Genomic DNA, 22,606 nt, shown 5'->3' on the forward strand with positions numbered 1-22,606 from the left:
TTCAAGACCCTTTGGTATTCAAAGCCCATTAGCAAATTTAGAACCCAAAATAGCTAGAAACAACAAAACACTCCCGATCTCTGTGGATCGACCCGTACTTGCACGAGCTACAACCGACGACCGTGCACTTGCGGTATTACTGTAGGCCCGCGTTTTATTGCGCTTCATTTTTATACCCATCTTTGAGGCCTGCCAAGTTTTTGGCGCCGCTGCCGGGGACCATTTTGCATGTAAATATAATATCTTTGAGGCCTACCATCTACCCATTGATTTAGATGATAAATAGAAACCCTAAATCTAATATTTCATTATGATACTCTCCCTCTTTCTCTTTTTCCTTCTCCACCCCCAACTACAGCAGCCACTGCTACTACTCGACTTTCTTCTTTCCGTTTTCCTTCATTTTTGTGTGTCATTAACTAAATTAAGATATATTATATATCTTCTTTTGATCTCTAGATTTAGAGTAAGCTTTAACTATTCTTGATATTCTTTTTATTTATTTTTTGTCTGTAAATTTTTGTAAACCAATACTATCTGCAGCTACGATTTTTTTTTCTGTAAATTTGTGTAATTCTTTTTTTGGTTTGACATAATTATTGGTTAACCAAAAACCACTGGGACAAACCAAAACCTGCTGGAACTATTTGGAAACCGAACCAATGGTTAATGGATTGGTTTGGTTTAGATTTTTAGAAACCGATAGTATTGGTTTCGGTTTCGGTTTGGTTAGAAACCGAACCAAAACCGACCATGAACAGCCCTAAATACCGACGTTATGACCATCCCTTCTACGACAAATTTGCTTCCGAAATACCTGGAAATATTTTAAGTTTTGAATAAATAGCTTATATAACTTAGTTACTTTGTGCTGTGCAGAACTACTTTTAAAAAATTATGTGGTGGATTGGTTGCATAAGTGCTTGTAGAATTTCAAATATGATAAAAATTATCTGTATTTGAGTTGGCTGCTAACCATCTAGCTTGTTGAAAGATTTAGATGTTAGAGAGGCATAGAACAAAAAGCTTGTGGTTTGTACATAAATCCTAGGATGTTCGGCACTCTCTCGAAACCTTGTTCTAAATCGTTCGGCCACTAAATTATGGACATGGCCTCCTGTTTCAGTGAACTTCGTCTGTTTTGATTATTACCACTTGGCTGAAGATTGTTAGCTATATGAGTCGGGGTTAAGATTTTGTATGTAACATCGTAAAAATTTCATACTTACAACTAGATTATGGATATAGCCTCCTGTTTCAGTGCCAACAGCTTAAGTCGATTAGTTCTACTTTGTTTTTGTACGTATTTGAAACCGATTGAATGAATTCAATTCATTGGACGGGGTGGATGCTAAGCTGATGTAATTGTTATTGTTAATTTGTCTTGTAACCCCTTGGAAAATTTGCCAACTTTTCTCCTCCAGATCATGTGGCTCAGTGCAATTCTGGTCAACCACGGTTATATGACCCAAACTCTAATTAAAAAAAATTTATGACGTAAACGCAGTTCTGGTCACTTTTTTGTGACCCAAAATCAAAATATCCCAAATTAAAGCACTTGTTGAGTTCAATCCTCACCATCTACCTACTTTTCTCACAACCCTTTTTGCCTATACAAACTTTGACCAGGGGTGGTGTCTAAGAACTAATTGTGAAATAGAAACAAACATTTCAATGATTCATATAATAAAAATAAACCTTCCACCGTGAGTTTCATGGTTGAGATGTAACTAATGCAAGTGAGGTCGACCACGCAAAAGTCATTAGGCATTGCATCATCTTAATGTTTCTGAGACCAGGAATTTGAAAGTTTCAGAGATCTGAAGCACTCACACTGAGTTTGAAAACCAAAATTTCAGAGGTCCGCAGCACTCTCACTGTTTTTCAAAACAAAGTCAGCAATGGATGAAGAGGACAGATTCACTATACCACACATCTTAATTAACTCAATCTCCCTATCTTTGTTTGTGCCAGATTGATGTTTGAGAACAATGAGGAGGGATACCAATTTTCATAACAAAGAAAAGCTGTGCTTGTAAGGATGGTGCTGATTAAACGAGTGGAGACAGCAATATAACAATTTATCCCTGGCGAACTTATCAGGCTCAACAAATAATCCCACACAGGAAAAGAGGACTCCGAGGATCTTCCGTATATCAGGTTAAGATTGCAATATGAATCGCCAACCAGTGATGGTTTGGATGCCCGCTTAATAGTCCTACATGGGATATTAGCCAAACAAACAAACAAAAGCCGATAGAATATGATTCGCCTGAGCTCGGGCCTCTCCATCCATTGTTGGTTGTATTGGGTTATGGAAAACTTTCTTGCCCTCCTTGTGGGAGAAGGGACCATATATATATTATTATTAATAATCTCTATTAAAGAGAATATCCTTGGTACGCTAAATATGGTAGAATATAATCTATTACACCCCCTTAGTCTTAGCGGGAGAGGAACAAACACTAAGACTAGTATGAAAACGAAGAAATAATTGTCTAGGAAGACCCTTCGTGAAAATATCAGCGTACTGATTTTCGGATGGAATGTGTAGCACCCGAATGTCACCAATACGGACGCGTTCACGAACAAAATGAATGTCGATTTCCACATGTTTGGTGCGTTGATGTTGAACCGGATCACCCGACATGTAGACAGCACTCACATTGTCACAATAAACGATAGTAGCCCGTCGTAGTGGTATATGTAGCTCAAGAAGTAAATTCCGGAGCCAAGTCGTCTCGGCCACGGCATTAGCCACACCCCGATATTCAGCTTCAGCACTGGAGCGGGAGACAGTTGCCTGACGTTTGGAAGACCAAGAAACAAGGTTGTCACCCAAAAAAATGCAGAAACCAGAGGTAGATCGTCGTGAATCAGGACAGCCCGCCCAATCAGCATCAGAGTATGCATGGATGCCAGAAATGGTGGATACAGATAAAAATAACCCATGTTCGATAGTGCCCTGGAGGTACCGAAGTATACGCCGAAGCGCCTGCATGTGAGGTTCTCTAGGGTCGTGCATGAATAAACATACCTGTTGAACCGCGTAAGATATGTCCGGTCGAGTAAAAGTAAGATACTGTAAAGCCCCAGCCAAACTTCGGTATAGAGTAGGATCCTTAAGAGCTGGTCCAGAGGTAGCGCTAAGCTTGGAGTTGGTGTCGACCGGAGTGGCCACTGGATTGCAGGCAGTCATGGATGCACGAGAAATGGTGTCCTTCGTATAGAGTGACTGAGACAAAAACAACCCGGAGGATGACCGAGAAGCAGTGATTCCCAAAAAATGATGTAAGGAGCCAAGGTCAGTCATACAAAACTCTTGTTTCATCATGTCAATAAAACGGGTGAGAAGAACATCAGTAGAGGCAGTGAGTATGATATCATCAACGTACAATAATAAGTATGCCGTGTCCTGTCCTGACCGATAAATAAATAGAGATGGATCACATACACTACCTTGAAAACCACATTGAGTGATGAAAGTCGCAAACCGCTGAAACCATGCCCGAGGTGCCTGTTTGAGACCATAAAGAGATCTACGAAGGCGGCAAACATAATCCGGGTGAGTAGGATCAACAAATCCCGGAGGTTGGTGCATATAAACCGTCTCAGTAAGATCCCCATGAAGAAAGGCATTCTTGACGTCTAATTGGTGAATGGGCCAAGATCTGGAGGTAGCAATGGTGAGAACTGTGCGGATAGTTGCGGGCTTAACAACCGGACTAAACGTCTCAAAGCAATCAACACCAACTTGTTGTGATTTACCGTTAGCGACAAGGCGGGCTTTGTGACGTTCCAAAGTGCCATCTGCATGAAACTTGTGACGGAATAGCCACATGGAGCGAATGATATGAGCACCAAGAGGTCTCGGCACTAGATCCCAAGTGTGAGTTTTCAACATTGCAATATATTCATCTATCATGGCTTTCTTCTAGTTTGGGTCCCTAAGAGCATATAGGTGAGATTTGGGGAGGGTGGAGATGTGGTTTCGGGTTTGAACGTGGAGATTGAGCTTGTTGGAGGGACGGAAAATCCCATGAGAGGCCCGAGTGGCAGGGCGAGAGAGAGCAGCAGGAGTGTTGCTCGGGGGGGAGGGAGGGGGGGGGGGGGTTGCTGTCGGACAGGGAAGGTACTTCTGGGTTTGAGGGGGAGTTAAGGGATGGGATGAGTTGTTGGGCTTGCTGGGCCGGAGCGGGTGAAGACGGCGGAACAGCAGAGTGAGAAGAGCTGGGCTGAGACGCAGAGTTAGGTGAGTTGGGATGTGTAAGAGAGGGAGAAGAAATGGGCAGTGGAATCAGAGTTGCTGGGTAATGTGTCCGTGTGTGGCAGAGCCGGACAGGTAGAGGGAGAACAGGAGATGGGTGGAGATGGGACAGCGCAAGAAGGTCGCCATGGACGGCGGTGAGGTGGAGTGTAGAGGTGGTGAGACGACGGTTGGGTAGAAGGAGGAGATGGGTAAGCCAGTGGGAGTGGAAAATGAGGAGAAATGGATTGGGTAGATGGTTCGAGGTTGTGAGAGCAATGGTCGGAAGAATTGTGGAAGGGAAAAACGTTTTCATCAAACGTTACATGGCGAGACAAGATAATTTTGTTAGTGGCTAGGTCAAGGCAACGATAGCCACGATGATGAGGAGAGAAACCAAGGAAAACACATCTAGAGGACCAAGGGGAAAGCTTGTGAGGAGTGGTGGCGGAAAAATTAGGATAACAAAGGCAACCAAACGTACGTAGGTGATCATACGTCGGTTGGCGTTGATAGAGAATTGACACCGGTGAGGCGAAGTGAAGCACGGCGGAAGGGAGGATGTTATGGAGATAGACGGCCATATGGAGTGAATCGGCCCAATATTTGTATGGGATAGAGGCATGGGACATGAGAGTGCGGGTGATGTCGTTAACACGACGAATCATACGCTCCGCTTTCCCATTTTGAGATGAGGTGTGAGGACAGGAGAAACGAAAGACTAAACCAGAGTTCTTAGAAAAATCATGAAAAGAAGAGTTATCAAATTCACGTCCCATATCGGATTGAAAACATTTGATATCTCGCTCAAATTGAGTGTTGACAAAGGACCGAAACTCCAAGAATTTGGAGTGGACCTGAGATTTGAGCTTCAAGGGATACACCCATAGATAATTAGTATAGTCATCCAACAAAATATGATAATAGTGAAAACCAGTATCAATATGTATAGAACAAGTCCATAAATCACTATGAATAATATCAAATGGAGCAGAAGTGAAAGAATTTGAGTCAGAGAAAGGAAGACGAACATGTTTACTAACTTGACAAGAATGACAAAGTTTGGTAGACTGTTGTTTATTACATTGAATTAAAGAGTGGGAACGTAAATTATTTAAAATAGCTTGTCCAGGATGACCAAGACGGCTGTGCCAGACATCATGAGAGCAGACGGTAAAAGACAGTGGTGGAGACTGAGATGATTTTGCAGTGGGCACGACAGAAGTTGTGAGAGGATAAAGTTCCCCAGAGCTATCACAGCGAAGAAGGATCGTCCTCGAATTCAAATCCTTCACAGAAAAACCATAAGGATCAAATTCAACAGACACATGATTATCAGTTGTGAACTTTCGAACGGAAATAAGATTTTTGATAATATCAGGAACTACGAGGGTATCGTTGAGGTGAAGAGGTCGGGACGAGAGGTTTATAAAGTGGGTGCCACTAGCCATAATTGGAATAGAGTTACCGTTGCCAACCAAGATAGATTTAACATTGCTAGTGTCGAAAACAGTATGTAACGTACCTTGGTCCGCGGTGATATGGGTGTCGCACCAGTGTCCATGTAGAACGTTTCATCTGGTGGCTGTAAGCTCAATGAACTGTAGGCTTCCGAAAAATCACTGGGATGTAGTGTTTCAACTGAAGGCACAGCGTACGCATGGGCCTGTCCAAGAATTGAAGAGCGTCGCTGCTGGGCTTGACGAGGACGTCCAGCAGATGGGCCTCGAGGTGGTGCAGTGGGCTGCCAAAGTGGAGCAGTTGGGTATGGGCATGGAGGTTGAGCCCAGTATGGCATCCAGGATGCTGGGTTAGCTGGGTACACTGGGCCGCGTGGCGCACTGGGCTGGCGAGGTGCACTGGGCTGGCGAGAGTATCCTGGGGTTGGCAGAAGAGGACCGGAGTTTGCAGGGTTGACAGGTCTTTTTCCGTTGCTAGTTCGGTGATGGCGTTGAGAAGAATTGTTTCCAGTGGCTGCAAGGGCAGTGGAAGATATCATGGTGGTTTGTTGAGCACGTCGTATTTCTTCAGTGCGTAGGTGTGAACGAGCAGCATCATAGGTGGGCATAGACTGTTGTATGAAGGAAGCAACAATGTTGTATTCCTCCGGTAGACCATTGACAAGTTGGATAACCAAACGTTTGTCATTCATGGGAAAATCGAGATCGGTCAGTCGATCCGCTAACGACTTGAGTTTGTCACAATAATCATCGACACTAGCACAGTCAACAAACTTTAGATTGACAAATTTACTTTCAAGGGTTGCAACACGATTACCTTTGTTATCTTGAAACAACTTTTGAAGATGATCCCAAAGTTCTTTGGCGGTTTTACCAGATTTTAGAACTGTGAGCATGAGATCCTTGGCCATGGTGGAGAACATCCATTGGCGGCATAGGGCGTCGAGTTGTTTGAGGGTATTTGCATCAATACCTGTTGGTGGTGTGGATCCGTTGATGAGAAAAAGGAGATCGTGAGCTTGTAGATGTAGTTCGAATAGAAAAACCCAGGATGAGTATTCATCTTGTTTGATGTCAAGAAAAATAGGAATCAGGGTTTTGATGTTGGTTACGGCAAAGGCCGGATGCAGAGTTTTCTTATCACCTGTCATGGATTTTGTGTTGGAGGTTTAATAGAGAAGAAGAAGAAGAAAAGAGAGAATCGAGATTAGGGATGATACCATATTGGGTTATGGAAAACTTCCTTGCCCTCCTTGTGGGAGAAGGGACCATATATATATTATTATTAATAATCTCTATTAAAGAGAATATCCTTGATCCGCTAAATATGGTAGAATATAATCTATTAGGTTGGTTTTTGCAAAAATTTTGATTCGGTGAAGATGATACTATGAATCCTTTCGTAATCTTGAGCTGGAGATGATACTGTAAATTCTAGGTGGAAGTAACTTGAATATATACTACCAAGGTGCAAGTAACTTGAATATATACCGCATAATTTGACATCTGACTTGATCGTTTGTTAAAGTGGCTTGTCTCCCATGGGAAGAGGCTTTTTTTTTTTTTCTGAAACATACCCTGCCAGAGCTGGAGTGCTTTTGGTTGGTTTTTATCTTGCTGTTTGACTATAATAGTGCAGATGGATTAATTGATCGATAGTCGAAGATTAAAAACAAAATTGATGTCCAGAACTGAAAGTAACCGGGGTTACTGGGTATTTCTGCACGTAGGCAAGAGATTATGAAAGAGTCTTAAACTTCCTTGGATTTATGTACAATCCACCTACTTTGAAAGAGTCCCCCCTCTTTTCTGCGTTAACGACGGATTTGGTTTCTTTGTTCTGATTGCCGGAACAATTTGAGCTAGCTTCTAGTTAAAAAACCAAAAATAATAGTCCCACACTGGAGAACACAATCTTGTAAATCGTGTAGACAATAAGTTAAATTTGCACTTCTAATCGCCAATCAGCTATGAATTGTATGCCCATCCTACCTAGCAGCCAACCCCCCTAAAGGAAAAATATTTATATTGTTGCTTGCTTGCGTGCGAAACTGCGAATAATGCTGACGCGTGTGTGTGTGGTGCAGGTGCAGCCGGGCCTCTAACATTCATAGCTGATTGGTTTACTTATTTTAGCATTCTGGTCACTCACTAAGTATAATGGAGGCTGTTTTAATCGTAAGAAAATAAAGGAGAAACCATAAAGGAATTCAACAAAAGATTGCTACGTACAACTGGCTAGTCAAGGTACAGGCAAAAACACCTTCCAACATTCCTTATAAGAACATTTGAATTTATCCTATTCCATTTAGCTTTAAAACATTTCTTATCCACAGGGTCTGCGATACTCTTTGCGATTTGTTGCTTCATATCCAGTTGGATGAGTCTATGCAGCTCATTGTGAATTGTTCTTCGCATATTAAAAATTCATCATAAAACTTTTACAGCTCTTCAACGAAATCATGCTAACATAGATTCCACTTGAAGCTGTGTTATTTGGGCATAAAACAAACCCAATATACACATATAAAAAGATCTGAAATACATATGCATTATTTTTTTTTTTGGTATGGATCTTTTCAGTGTGCGTGTTCATGTTTAGCCAAAATAGCATCCTTAATGAGTTTTAGAGATTCTTCTAAATCATCACAAAGTTTATGAGGATCAGGAATTGTTCTTTCGTCAACTGCGAGAATTATGATCATCTTATTTACATAACTTTGGTAATTAATGGTGAGAGCCTGCGTTGCAAAGAACCAAAAATATTCTTCACTTAGTTGAGAACATTTCAAGCATATTATTAAACTTAAAATTAATAAAATCATTGAAATGTATCTGAACACTACCTGTGGATGCCCATAAAAAGTTGGAGCGAGGTAAGCCATAGGATGTCCATAAAACCCAATTTCTTCCAAAGGTCCAATAAGGTTCGAGCACGACATGGTTGTGTTAGAGAGAACTCTGTGAGATAAAGCAGCTGATGCCTGTAGTAACACGCCGTTTCAACATACGCACTTCACTTGAAACTGCATGCTCATGCAATCATTTGACACAGATAATAAAGAGACAGATGCATATATGCATGCAATTACCTTATAGCCAAACAACTTGGGCACTAGTTCACCGATAAGATATGTGTAAAGAGCTTCACCGGAATTCTTTTTACGATCAATGGCAGTTTTTGCTTCTCGAACGTAATCTAATGGATCATCTCTTAAGGAAATAGTGAAAGGATTTAAAATATATCCAATCCAATTACCCCATCTGGCTTCTGCTTTCTCTTCCATCATGTCCGATAGTACCTATTATAGGTGAAGTTGTTAAATCAGAAAAGAAAATTTCAAATACAAACAGGAAAGAGTTCATTATAACAACATTCCGATTGGGAAATTCACGTATGAGTAATATAATAAAAATAAGAAAACGCGAGGTAAGTAACCTGAATTCCACTTGAAGGTCTCATGTTTACGAGAAGAGTAGACCTGAGGCGTATATCTTTTGGAAGATTATTTCTCTTCTCTGTTGCTCCTTGATCATTTTTCTTAACCAGACCTAAAAAATGGGAAAACCATGAGTTATTATCTAGACACCAATTCAACATACCAGCAGTAAGTGAATGCTATATACATAGATGGCCTATGCACGTACAAGGAAGGAATAAAAATACTCACCGTATCTCCTATTCAGATAATTTGAGAGACCAGCAGTTGTAACACCTAAAAGAACATCATTGATAGTCTGCAAAAAAAAATATAACCGTTCAATTTCCATTCATAGGTCCAGGGACTAAAGAGGGAATCGAAATGAGAGGAGTTAGTCTAACTGACCATATTCATTACATTCTTCACCAATTTGATATCATCAAGGCTAAGAGTCCGGTGTACAAACCTTTTTGACCCATATTCAACTCCAGGGGCACCTTTGAGAGGTGTCTCAGTATCTTTTAAGAAAATGAAAGTTGCAAAAAACATAAAAATATCCACCAAACTATTCCTAACCATTGCCAAAAAACCCCAAAGTTCCGCGAACATCCACCAAACCCCTTCCGAATTCTTTGAGCTGCGGACAGGTCTTTTTTTAGTTATAGGAACTGTTGGTAATGCATTTGGATCAGCGGTTTGCCGAGTACAAGCAAGGAGAAGAGATACAAGTGAAGTACCGTCACCAATGGAATGGTGGACTTTAAATACTCCTATAGCTTCGGCTTCAGTCGTTTTGACATTGAGAATATGAATTTCCCAGAGTGGTTTTGACATATCAATTGTGGTTTTGCTTAGTTCTGATATGTAATCTTCAATGAATCTATCCGGTGATATATCATCCATCATAGCAGGATTAATTTCTGGTACTATAACATGGTTTTCTATATTCACCTCTGTTGGTACCCATTTCATCTCCCCTCCTTTTCCTCCAACCTCTACCTGTTTTTTCACAGTAAAATACATTAGAACCAAGTTAAAGATATGATATCGACTGCCAACAACACGCCTTCCCCATCCAAACATTACAACCAAGTTAAAGTGCCTATTTTAAGCTTTTCATGCACCTGTTTGAAACACCTATCTTTTTTTTGTAACAAAAATGAACAACAAAAGTGAGTTTTCTTTGCATATCATGCTTATTCGGTTATTCCTGATAAAAGCAGAGGTCATTTTTGTGGAAAACTGTGTACTACTTTTTGGAGCAGGTCCCCTACTATATATATTGTTTAGGTAGAAAACATGCATTATAACTTTGTAAAGGTCCCCTACGATATATATTGTTTAGGTAGAAAACATGCATTATAACTTTGTAAAGTTGTTGGTGATCAGCCTCGTAACAAAAGAAGTTGCTGGTCTCTAATGCATGAGTGAAGCATGCACTATATATTTCATACGGTTGTTCATGTTCTATGTATGTCCCCCTGCTTGTCAGGTAAAGGATTTGCACTCACTATTAATTAGGCAAATTAGTGTACTTGTACTTTTTGAATGGACAAATGATTCTTGTTCTAACTTGACCAGTTTGCAAAGTTATTTACATTTTGTATGTTGAGATACTTAAATAAAAGGCCCCACAACATCATTTTGCTTAATATACACTAGAGATGGAAAAGCCATCAAACTCAAGATTAATATGGTACGTAAGTACCTAAAGTAAAATTAAAAATAAATCTCAACAAACTCTCACAAATAACTATAGAACCTACACAAATCAAGAAGAAAAGGAGAGAAAAAATTGTAAATACCTGCAAACTGCAGAAGCGTGGATGTTTAAGTACAGTGGTAAGTAAACCATCTTTAATGATGTTCGGATTAATCTTAGTTTTACAGCCCAGCATTGCAATTATGTATAAGTTAAACTTTGGTTCATGAAATAAACGAGCTGATGGATCTAATAACTCCTCTTCTTCTTCTTCTTCTTTTTCTTCTTCCCTTGTTCCACCATTATCATCACTTCCTTTCTTTAAAATACTACTGCTACTTTTTGTTACAATAGCTTTCAAAGGCTTGATGTCTCTCAAACTCAATCCTTCCAAAAAATTCATGATGATTTACTACTGCATAATGATGTTTTCCCAATAACTTTTTTTTGGAATAAGAGCTTGGAACATATCCTTGACTCTATATGTGTAGTTACTAGTTAGATCAATGGGAAATTCATGACCATATTATAAGGAGAATTGCTGGGGGGATCGTTTAAAGTCTCCTTGATTTCTTATCGCTCTGATATGACATTTGGTCAGATTTGACTGGCCTTGGAGTCACACAATTTACCTTGCCCAGTATCAGCACTATCTACGTGACCAATTTTTTTACATGAAAAAGTTCACCAACGGCCAATTTTCGCATGGTGGATTTGTTGCACAACAACTTAACCAGAACCTAAGAGCTAGCTATTTCAGGTTTTTAGTGTTTGACTATTTGTCTGATGTGGTGGTGGGTGAAGGCTAAGATGCGTTGACCACGATCACCACTCAACATGTGGCAGCAGCAAGCAGGGCCGGCTTATACACAAGCCAGTATAGGCAGCCGCCTACAGCCCCATTTTGCTGGGGGCCCAAAATTGTTAAGTCGCGCTACTTATACATCTGTCAAGGAAAAAAAAAAAAAATTCTCTAGCTCTCCGTGTCTCTTTCTCTTGCACAACTGCCTTTCCTCGTTCAGAACTCTTAAACGAGATTGCATCATTAAATCTTATCATCTCGAAGTTAAAGTTAATCAAATCCTATCTTCGATTAACGATGTCTCAAGAGAGATTAAACGGACTAGCAATGTTATCTAATGAAGTAGATATGGTACGTAGTATTGACAATGACAGTATTATAAATGAATTTGCTACGAGATCAATCTTTACATCCATTATGAGCATTGTATCCTCTTGGAAAAAATGATAAATGTTTGATAATATTATACTTAAATCACCATGTGTTGTCGGGTAAGTTTTTTGCTGTTAATATTGCACATTTACACTTGAATCGTCATTTACTGTCGGGTAAGTTTTTTGTTGTAATGTATTGATAATTCGGTAATACACAAAAGGCCCCATTTTTTTTGGTCGCCTAGGGTACCCCGATTCTGTAAGATGGCCCTGGCAGCAAGTGTGTTTCTCCTTAATGTGTAACTGGAGTTCTTGGTCTGATCTGAAATGGTATTGATCGCGATGGTGGATTCGGAAGGAAAAGATTCGAAATCCAGTTTATCCCATCCATTGATAAAAGGCACCAAATCCCACACATTTACTATAGATATGACCGGTCATTATTCATAAGAACTACAGTAAGATTTTTTTTTTTTTAAGAAGTAGATAAAAACTACACTGTTCTCCAACCTAGATTACACTCTTAAAGTACCTTAAATGCATGCCCCAACAAGAAAATACTTAAAGTAAAACATGACAACATAATGATGATGAAATTGAGTATGCAATTTTCTTCCTTTCTTTTTTTTCTTCTCATTTCGTGTCTTTATATTTGGCGACAACAGCATCCTTGATGAGTTTTAGAGATTCTTCTAAATCATCGCAAAGTTTGTGAGGCTCAGGAACTGCCTTTTCATCAACTGCAAGAACTATGGTCATCTTGTTCTCATAACTTTGGTAATTAATCGTAAAAGCCTGCATCCCGACCAAACAAAAAGTACTTAGTTGGTGGATGAACATTTCTATCATTTTTTATTTTAAAATAAGAAAATAGATGCACTTGGTCAATATAATGATACAAACTAGATATATAGAGGTATAGAGACATCAAGAAACTGAGACCCTTACATGTGGATGCCCATAAACAGAAGGAGCTATGTAAGACATCTCATGTCCATAAAAACCAATTTGTTCTGAAGGTCCAACAACATTCGAGAACGACATTGTTGTGTGAGTGAGAATTCTGTGCGTTAGAGCAGCTGAGGCCTGTAATTTCAATCCAAAATATAATTTATAAACCACCGGGGCAATCATTTTCGTTGAGTGTGAACATTTGTATAATATATATACCTTAATGCCAAATAACTTCAGTACTATTTCAGCGATAACAAACGTGTAAAGAGCTTCATACGAATTCTTTTTTCGATCAATCACAAGTTTCGCTTCGCGAACATAATCTAATGGATCATCTCTTAAGGCAATGGTGAAAGGGAATAGAACGTAGCCAATCCTGTTGCCCCATTTGGCTTCTGCCTTCTCTTCCATCATGTCCGATAATGCCTATTGTAAAGACAGCGTAAAGGAATTGGAAACATGACCAACGAGTTTTTTGATTTATGTATTAAACATAGAGATGAAAGAAAGTACCTGAATTCCACTTGAAGGTCTAATGTTCACCAGTAAAGTAGATCTGAGACGTATATTTTTTGGAAGATTATTTCTGTTATCGGTTGCTCCAACATCATTTTCAGTATCCTCCCCTGTGAAATGTAAACCAATGAGCTACTAGTGACACACTGACTCAAATGTATAGAATTTGTACCTCGGCTATAAAATAAGACTCACCGTATCTCCTGTTCAGATAACGTGAAAGACCAGCAGTTGTAACCCCCAAAACAACATCATTGATTGTCTGCAAGCAAACAAGCATAAGTAACATCTATGTGTACGCATCAGGGGACTACATGGATGTTTCTGAGACCATGAAAGTAACAAAAATACAAAAGTAGGTAAATTCCAACTCACGTGATCTATCTATTAAGCGAATTTAGTAAAACTAACCGTATTCATTGCATTCTTCACCAATTTGATATCATCAAGGCTAACACTCCGGTGAATAAACCTTTTCGGTGCAAACTCAACCCCAGGAGCGCCTTTGAGAGGTGTCTCTGTATCCTTTATAAACATCGTAGTCGCAAAAAACAAAAAAATATCTACTAGAGTATTCCAAGCCAATAGTAGAAAACCCCAAATAGCCATGAAAATCCAGCGAATCCCTGTATAATTTCCCGATCTGACTGAAGTTGATTTTGTCACAGGAACTGTAGGTAAGGAATTTGGATCAGCAGTTTGTCGAGTACAAGCCAGTAGAAGAGACACAAGTGAAGTCCCATCGCCTAAAGAATGGTGGATTTTAAATATCCCGACTGCTTCTGCATCAGTGGTTTTGATATTTAGGAGATGAAGCTCCCACAGTGGTTTTGACATCTCAATTTTTGTTTTGCTAAGATCTGATATGTAATCTTCAACAAATTTATCAGGTGACGATAGATCCGTTTCAGGTTCAATTTTTGGTACTATAACATGGTTTTCTAAATTAACCTCTGTTGGTACCCATTTCATTTCCCCTCCTTTTTCTCCAACTTCCACCTGAGAAATCAAGAACCAGTCAACGTATAATTGGCCGGAGAAAATTGAAAAATATACAGACAGGTTCATTAAAATTATACCTGTAAACTACAGAAGCGAGGGTGTTTAAGTAATGTATGAACCAAACCATCTTTAACAACGCTTGGATTAATTTTTGTTTTGGAACCTATAATCGCAATTATATAGAGATTGAAATCCGGTTCATGAAGTAATCGAGCTGATGGACTTAAAGGTTCTTCTAATCCACCATCAACACCATACCCATCCTCACTAGTGCTCTTCTTTGTAGTGGTAATTGCTTTCAAAGATCTCTTCCTCAATCCTAACCCTTCAACAACATTATCCATGGCTGCTTTATTTAGAGAGAAAAATACTGGATAAACATGGCAACTTTGAACGAAACCAGTGTTTATATTGTTAGTTTATACACTACGTACTAAAGACAAAATCAGTAATCACTACAGTTGTACAAGTGTGACTATACACGAACAATTGGCGCCTAGTGTGTTTGTAATTTGCAATGTGCCAATGTCTATGCATGTCAAGTGATGATGCCACGCCAGTCTACCAAATTAATTACCAGCACCAGCTGGCTGGCATAATTGACTGATCTTGTTAAACCTAGCTACTACCAAGATCAGCCATGCAGGATTTAGGAACATGATAAATACCTTAATTACACAGTAATTACTAAGGAATGACCAAAAAAACGGGTCCAGTAATGAAGATGCAACCATGAATCAAATTTTATTTATTTTTTTCTTTCTTGCTTAAAAACAATTTAAGAGTCGAAGCAAATATCTACAAATGGTCTAATATGACCTGCACTAAACTGTAATACTAGCCACATTGATGCCAAAAAAAAAAAAAAAATTAGCATTCGGGACCGTACCTAATGACTGATCCTTCTAGTTATGATGGAGATGACAAACTAGCATTATTTGAAAACAAATAAAATGGTTTAGCTGTTGTTTGTGAAAGATTGGAATCCTAAATCATGTTAGTTATCACAAACAAATACTTAAGTTTTTTATTTAAACTATACCACTTTTTGAGAAATAATATCAGTAATTTTAACACTAACGTAGTAGCATCAAAACATTAGGCGAAAATTAAAGACTGAACTTGAATACCGAAATATATTCGCCTACTGAAAAGCACACACCTTCCTGCTTGATTTTGCCTGCCTATACTTGCGGGCTCCCATGTATAAGCGGTATAAAAGTTTTCGTTCGAATAAGGTCGCATGACTCGCATCTTTAACAAAATGCAGAATTAACAAAGCAAAATAGCTTAATTCAAAATAAAAAATAGTAGGACCTATGAATAAAAGTATGTTATAAATTAGAACTTACTAAGACAATACCAAGAAAATTGCAATGCCAATAGAATTAGATCCCCGGAATGGTTACTTGTATCCAATTTCAAAATGAAAAAACTCAAATGTCTATAGATTGATATGAGAGCAAATGTTACTTCCAAAATTGAACAAAGATTACCAGTATATAAAGTATATGAATTTAAGGGTCGCATCCTCTAGAGGTTGCTTGAAAGGATAATAAAGGTCTTTTGACTTCTCGATTTCAGCTGACTAGCTCTATTCTTTTTGTATCTTCTTCCGCTATTTTTATTAACGAAACTAAGGTGTTCCTGTGAGGGTATACTCGAATAATGCAATCCTCAAACTCCACTAGGCGTCTCAAGGTTAAAAATTTAGTGTCATCAATGTTGAGACAGTAATTATCGTAAGTTAAAGCACCACCAGACTTCTTCAAGGCTAATAAGTTTTTTCCAAAAATCATGAACTCTTTACTCCAACCAAATGACTTGCGTTCCTCTCCATATTTTGTATTATGATTATGATTCTTTATTTTTGATAACCAAATGTCATTAAATCCATTACATCGACCAATAGATAGAAATAAATGCCCATTCAGAACCCCCATTCTACTATCATACGGATCACTATCTTGTGACAAAGGAGGTAGTGAACGTTGTTGACAAAAATTTTCCTCAGACAGATCAAAGGTGATGATCATTTCTAATGTTTCATTCAGCCAATGAAGTGCTCCATTAGAAAAGGTGCCAGGTTCATGCCAAGTACACGCACCGATCGACTGAAAATTGAACTTTCTGAGGCTTTTCCATCCATTTCCAGAGCCTAGAGTGTATATGTGAACTTCTATAACCCCGGTAATTCCCAAACATATTCCAACAACTTTATATTCATTGGTTGAAGAAACATAACCAAAGCTGGTCTCCCCAGAACTAAAACCAATATCACGACAATTTGCTTGAAATTCTGGAAGTATAGCATATTCTCTCGTGATAGGGTTACAAATACGGATAGATGCGCTTTTAGCGAGACAAATCAAACCATTACACGAACCAACAACCAAAAAATCAAACGGAAGGGTTAGATTAATCCTTGTGATCCTCTTAATGGGTTTTGTTGATTCATGATTCTCATCGTATTCAAAATAGTACAAAGTACCATTTCTGGTCAAAGCCACAAAACCCAACAAAGAAGAATCAGCAGCATGCTGATTAAGATGACTTAAGTGCATCTTGCGGAATAGTGGATGATTATACTTTTCCAAGTTGTGCAAACCAATTTGCTTTCCAGAACTGATTCAGTTGGTATACGACTTAATATGTCTAATGTTATATCCTGCGGGAGATTGTTGATGTAATCCATCATAACCGTTTTTACATAAACACTTTGGCGATAAAGGGAAGACCGATTTGTCCAGGTTCTCTTCATACTTGAAACTGTGGTAAGAAATTAAGTTTAGGGTTTTGTCGACTGTGAGAGTTGAACAAACTTCATAAACTAAAACATCAAAAGAGAAGTAAGAAATACAAGAAACAGGCGGCTAAATGTATAAGCCCAAAGTTATCGTGCATTACAACAAAAACTTACCTTGAGATGACACTTGCTGGAACCCATTTGATTTCCTTGCAGTTGCAACACGCATCGGCCTACTAGAACAATAAACACCATCCATTTCTGCGATTGCCCTTGTCCTCTCTTTAGCATCACCGAACCTAACAAAACCGTAATCTTTAGAACGCCCAGTATTTGCATCTTTAACAACTTTTGCCCCTCTAACAGAGGGGTATTGACTTGCAAAAGTTCCTTGCAGTAATATATCTGTAACATCAGAAGCCAAATTTCCTACAAATACCGAACGGTCTGAACAACGCCTATCTCCTATTCCAATTGAGGCCCAGTTTAGTCTAAAAGGTTGTTCTGCATATGGCATTGCAGAGCCATTGTAGGTCTGCAAAACATCCTCAGCTGCTTCACCTGTACAGAACTCAACAAATCCATATCCTTCAGACTGACCGGTTCGCTTATTCCGAATGACTTTAACAGACACGACCTATAAATCAAAAAAAGATTCAACGAACCAATAATTGTCTGTAAAAGAGCAAGAAAAAGATATAAAGAGTTACAGAGAGAAAGAAACCTGTACGGTATGAGCAAAGCAGCTATGAAGATAATTCTCTTCCATCCAATAATGAAGATGACCAACCCAGATTGTTCTATTTTCTTCTGGAGATCCTAGATGTGATTGTTGTTGATGATATAATATTGATGGATAATGAATAAATATTTGTGGTTGAAAAGGTTGATGTGGTATCATCTGATGATAGTATGGATGTTGCACAACCATTGTTTCAGCTGGATATTGCATTCCCATCCATTGTTGTTGCTTCTGTTGTGAATCTGCAACGATCTTTCGTTGAGGCACCATACTTACACGTAGATTCTTTAAATCTAATATTACTGTTAGTGTTCCCAACGACAAAGCTTAGGGTCTTCTCAACTGTGAGAATAATAAGAATTTGATAAACTAAAAAGTAAGGTATATGCTATATACGATAACTTAAGATACAAGTAACTACCTAATATGCGGCTACATCCAAACAACATCAGAGCGTCATGCCCCTCGTTCCCTAAAGCACGAAAATATCAACGAACAAATAGAGTGCTGTATGCAGTTTGGGGCCTTTTGGCACAAGGACGTGGTAGGTTTTGGGTACGAGATAAAAGATTATGAAGCAGAGTTGACTTAATGACGACAAATTTAGGTTACCACATGGTAAATTTTGGGCACTTGATGAGTAAATATCGAGTCAGTGTAAAATTTTATGTAATGAGGTGGACTTTGGACCACGATTAATAATGTCGCGAATTTTGGGTCCAGAATCCAGCAGACTACAGACTTCTTTGCAGAGGCTGGTGGCTTTGGCAGTCACACTCGTTAAGTCTTGCGTAATTGACTAGTGGCACGTTAATTTGTAATTGTATCAAACACTTGCAGACACTTTAAAGGATCCTGGACTAGGACAAACCTGTTTTAAGTAAGTCATTGCTAGCCACATTGGTTAAAAATTGGTTAAGATAATTGCTTTACAAGAAAAAATTGGTTAAAACACCGAAAGAAAATGAATCTTGGTAAAAAAAAAATAAACAACAAAAATAGATGAACAAGATTAAGTAAGACCTACAAAAAAAAAAATATGGACAGGAAAAAGTTTGGTATATTTTTCAAATTTATAAGTATGTATTCAGGGTTCACATTCTTCATATTTGATCGACAGACTAATCAAGGTTCTCTGTCTCCTTCAACTGACTCCATTTTTTTTAAATCTTGTTCCCCTAATTCTTTCAATGATACCAAACTGTTCTTGTGAGGGATAAGTTTACAATTCCTTTCCTTAAAATCCACAAGCCTTTTTGACGTTGAAGCTTTTATGCCGTAACTCTTGAGATAGTACCAATATAGGTTAAAACCACCGCAACACTTTGCAACGTCTAATAATCTGCTTTTCTCAATTTTAAACTCTTCACTCCAACCAAATGACCGATGTTCATCTCGCTCTTTCATGCCATGATCACCATTCTTCGTTTTTAATAGCCATAAGTCATGAAGGTCATCTTCTATAAGATCTACATTACAAAGATGTAGTTGTAGGAAATCCCACAACTACACCCTACTGATAATCTAAAGAATAAACTATGAAAACATGAAGAACACTTAGAAGAATTTTATTAAGTTTTAGAAATCAATACAAGAACTGGAGTAAAACCCTAACTTGGAAAGCAAATAACACTCTCTCTCTCTCTTAAAGTTCTATCCTAACTCAACAAAAAGATCTCTCTACCCAGTTGGTGAAAGGTCCCTTATATAGAGATTTACAAAGTGGAGGACAGCTAATAAAGCCCTCTTTTTGGAATTCCTGTGCGATCACTTCACACATTATTAATTAGATCTTCTCTCACTGCTCTTCCAATTCGCTCAGACTTCACTCGTGACTTGGTGACATCATGCGTTCCGTCATCCTGGGTTTGTAATGTGCGAACTGCTTCGCTCCCGTGTATTGTGATGGATTCGCACAGTTAATTGAATGTGCGATATTTTGTCCCTATATTTTTCCTCTTCTCTCAGCGAATCTTTACTTGTGGAAAGTGCGATGAGAGAAACTTTTCACGATTAACTCTTCGCATCCCTCCAAAGTATTTTTCGCACCCTCTCGATTTTCCGTATACCTTTCAACCGACAAGTTTCCGGATTTTTGGGCGTGTAACCGTTCACACGTTCTTGTTTTCGTGCTTTTCACACGTTCTTGTTTTCGTGCTTTTCACCGACACGTCCCTTCTTTTACCTGATATAACCGGTCATCTTCTTCTCTATTTAATTCTCATTAGGGAGGGGCTTTCACATTTCTTTATTCTTCTTTCTTTATCGAGCCTTCTCTTCTCTGTATCTTCATCTTCTTCCATTTCCTCCTGTTCTTATTGTCGCTGGTATTTCATGGCTTCTTCACAAAGGTTTGTATTTCTTCCCTTACTCTTAATTTGCTGCGCATACTTTGCGTTCAATGAGTTTTTCTGTTTAATACTATCATCCTTCTGTTGTTGTTCTTTATGTATCGCCATCGTTGCTCTGTTATTGCCATTGTTTCTGATGATTCCCATATGATTGTTGTTTGCAGTAATACCCCTTCTTCTACAAAATCTCGAATCGTTGTTCCAAACCTTAATTCTTCCTCAAAGCCTAAAGATGACAAGAATCTTAAAAGGAAGGCTTAGCATGGGAAGGTAGTAAGAAATATTATTTTCGCGTAAACAATATCAATATTGTTGCCTCTGTTTTTTATCTGCATTGTCATTCACAGGCTTCCGCGAGAGAGAAAGAGACTTCACCCGTGAAGAAGGTGCAGAAGACTAAACAACCTCCAGTAATCAACACGAAACTTGCTCTTCCTAGCTTTAAGACACTACCTAGTTCCGTAGCCCAAGTTACTGTGGGCGAGACAACTAGCTCCTCTTTCCATGGTACCATCCCTTTTCTTCAGGCGAACACTATTTCTTCCTTATGTTCTACTACTTCTGCCCCAGCAAGTGTTTTTGCACCTTTAATGTCTTCCACTTATTCTTCAGTTCAAAGTCCCTGCTTGGATGTTGTCCCTTTATCCTTTTCGAATCCTCTATTTTCCTCTAGCATGCTTTCCTCTTCCACGGGATTGACGATGACTGCCCGAGCCATTACTTCTTCTACTGAGGAAGTTGTTGCCTCTCTCCAGGACATACCCATTTCTAACTTTGCTAACATTCCCATTTCTATGGGCTGTCCTTCCTTTTCCCTTTCGGGGGCTTCTGCTGCTATTTCTTCTCCAAGTACTGTAGTGACTACTTCTCCTCTTCGCGCATCTACTCTTTCCTATGCAAATGTCGTTTTTTCTGAGGTGCGTGCCACTGATGGAGCTGGTTTTGGGGCCAGTCCTCTGCTCGACATCGTTCAGCTCGCATGTTCGGCTTCTACGGATCCTTCTCAACGCCGTCTGTGCGAATCTCTTGCCAAGCTTCTGAGTGACTCCCCCCGGACAAGTCGGCTAGGGGTGAGATCTTCGCGCAGCTTGATCCATCCGTTAATGTTGCCTTTGATTGCCTGTTAAATGCCTTGCCTCTCTTCTTTCTCATAGGATTTTCTCCTCTGTTGTTCATCGCTTATCAGTTTCCTTTCGTCTTTTCAGGAGTCTCGACGTCGTTTTATTCAGTCTGAAGGTTTTTCGGAGTCCAGTTCCACCATTAGGGAACTTACCTGCCAGGTTGCTAGATTACAGGCAGACGTTCATGCTGGAAAGACTCAGCTGAAAACCTTGGCAACAAGAATAAGGAGCTGAGGGGTGTGTTTTCTTGTTCCTTATTTACTCCGTTACTTCATTTGATTTCGCATCTTCTGCATATTCTTACGTTCTACCGTTTCACATGCATGTTTCCCTTTATTATTGCTACTCGCACCCATATGTAGATTTAAATCAAAAGCGCGTTATGGAGAGATACAAATATCAATTTTCGGCTGAGGATGCTCGCATGGACAAAGAGAAGTTGCAATGTCAACTAGATCAATTAATTAGTCACCATTCGTATTCACTTGACCAAATTGACAACTTGAGAAATGAAAATATGAATCTTTGTAACCGGAATGACTTCCTAATTTCTCAAACATCCAACCTTTCGGGGTTATTGCATAGTGCTGACTTAAGGAATTGAACTCTATCAGATGAGAACCGTACCCTTAATGAAGAGAAACGAAATCTTTTGAGCAGGAGGAAGCCCTTCGCTCAATAAAGGGTGAATACGAGAGAGATACCAAGAAATTGTCCTCGGAGAACAAGAAAATTATCAGGAAAAAGATAAAGGTGACTGTGGAGATGAATAAGTTTCGCAGAGAGCATATACGGCTTCAAGGATCTTTAGATATATTAAAGAAGGAAAATGTCTCTCTTTCTCAAGATGAGAAGAAAATATAAGCCCGTATTGAAGGTTTTATAAGTGACGATTTTGACAAAAGCTTAGAAAGTATGAAACATAGTGGTCTTGCCTTGGCTCAGTATTTCATTTCACAAAAGGAAGGTAGTCACGTTGTGCTGGCTGCCTTAGTTAACCCTTTGTCTTCCCGAGATCGCTTCTTATTTCTTCTTATTCTTTCGCTTGCATATTAATCTATTCTTCTTGACATGTGCAGTTAGCTATAAGTCCAACCAGCTCATGATTCGGAAGCTGAGATCTGAGTTAGCAACATCCCACAAGAATCTTAGGACCCTTTCCTCTAGA

At 39.1% G+C, this 22,606-nt stretch overlaps 3 protein-coding genes across 3 annotated transcripts; all 3 read right to left on the bottom strand.

Moving 5' to 3' along the window:
* Positions 1–7,935: 7,935 nt before the first annotated feature.
* Positions 7,936–11,291, bottom strand: LOC113300514 (O-acyltransferase WSD1-like). Its single transcript, XM_026549716.1, has 7 exons — positions 10,934–11,291; positions 9,534–10,127; positions 9,378–9,444; positions 9,146–9,258; positions 8,799–9,008; positions 8,553–8,690; positions 7,936–8,447 (listed from the first exon to the last, which is right to left on the bottom strand). The coding sequence occupies exons 1-7, from the start codon at positions 11,231–11,233 to the stop codon at positions 8,286–8,288; spliced, it is 1,584 nt and encodes a 527-aa protein (XP_026405501.1). The 5' UTR covers positions 11,234–11,291; the 3' UTR covers positions 7,936–8,285.
* LOC113294124 (polyadenylate-binding protein RBP47-like) lies at positions 11,292–18,236 on the bottom strand (the record flags this gene model as incomplete). The annotated part of the gene is made up of 3 exons (XM_026542543.1): positions 17,949–18,236; positions 17,412–17,861; positions 11,292–11,309 (listed from the first exon to the last, which is right to left on the bottom strand). Coding segments are annotated over exons 1-3 (756 nt in total), but the record flags the coding sequence as incomplete, so codon positions are not given.
* LOC113298370 (O-acyltransferase WSD1-like) lies at positions 12,640–14,822 on the bottom strand. Its single transcript, XM_026547094.1, has 7 exons — positions 14,556–14,822; positions 13,888–14,475; positions 13,672–13,738; positions 13,474–13,586; positions 13,177–13,386; positions 12,955–13,092; positions 12,640–12,801 (listed from the first exon to the last, which is right to left on the bottom strand). Exons 1-7 carry the CDS (start codon positions 14,820–14,822, stop codon positions 12,640–12,642), a joined length of 1,545 nt encoding a protein of 514 aa, XP_026402879.1.
* Positions 18,237–22,606: the final 4,370 nt, after the last annotated feature.

This window comes from Papaver somniferum, chromosome 7 (assembly GCF_003573695.1).
Source record: "Papaver somniferum cultivar HN1 chromosome 7, ASM357369v1, whole genome shotgun sequence".
In the NCBI taxonomy this organism is placed as follows: domain Eukaryota; kingdom Viridiplantae; phylum Streptophyta; class Magnoliopsida; order Ranunculales; family Papaveraceae; genus Papaver; species Papaver somniferum.

Coding starts and splice junctions, on each gene's coding strand:
- LOC113300514 (XM_026549716.1), bottom strand. CDS start 11,233: ATGAATTTTTTGGAAGGATTGAGTTTGAGAGACATCAAGCCTTTGAAA. Junction 9,009..9,145: donor GACCTTCAAGTGGAATTCAG/GTTACTTACCTC, acceptor CACCTATAATAG/GTACTATCGGACATGATGGA. Junction 8,691..8,798: donor CCAAGTTGTTTGGCTATAAG/GTAATTGCATGC, acceptor GTGTTACTACAG/GCATCAGCTGCTTTATCTCA.
- LOC113298370 (XM_026547094.1), bottom strand. CDS start 14,822: ATGGATAATGTTGTTGAAGGGTTAGGATTGAGGAAGAGATCTTTGAAA. Junction 13,739..13,887: donor TGAAGAATGCAATGAATACG/GTTAGTTTTACT, acceptor GTTTGCTTGCAG/ACAATCAATGATGTTGTTTT. Junction 12,802..12,954: donor CTGTTTATGGGCATCCACAT/GTAAGGGTCTCA, acceptor GTCGGGATGCAG/GCTTTTACGATTAATTACCA.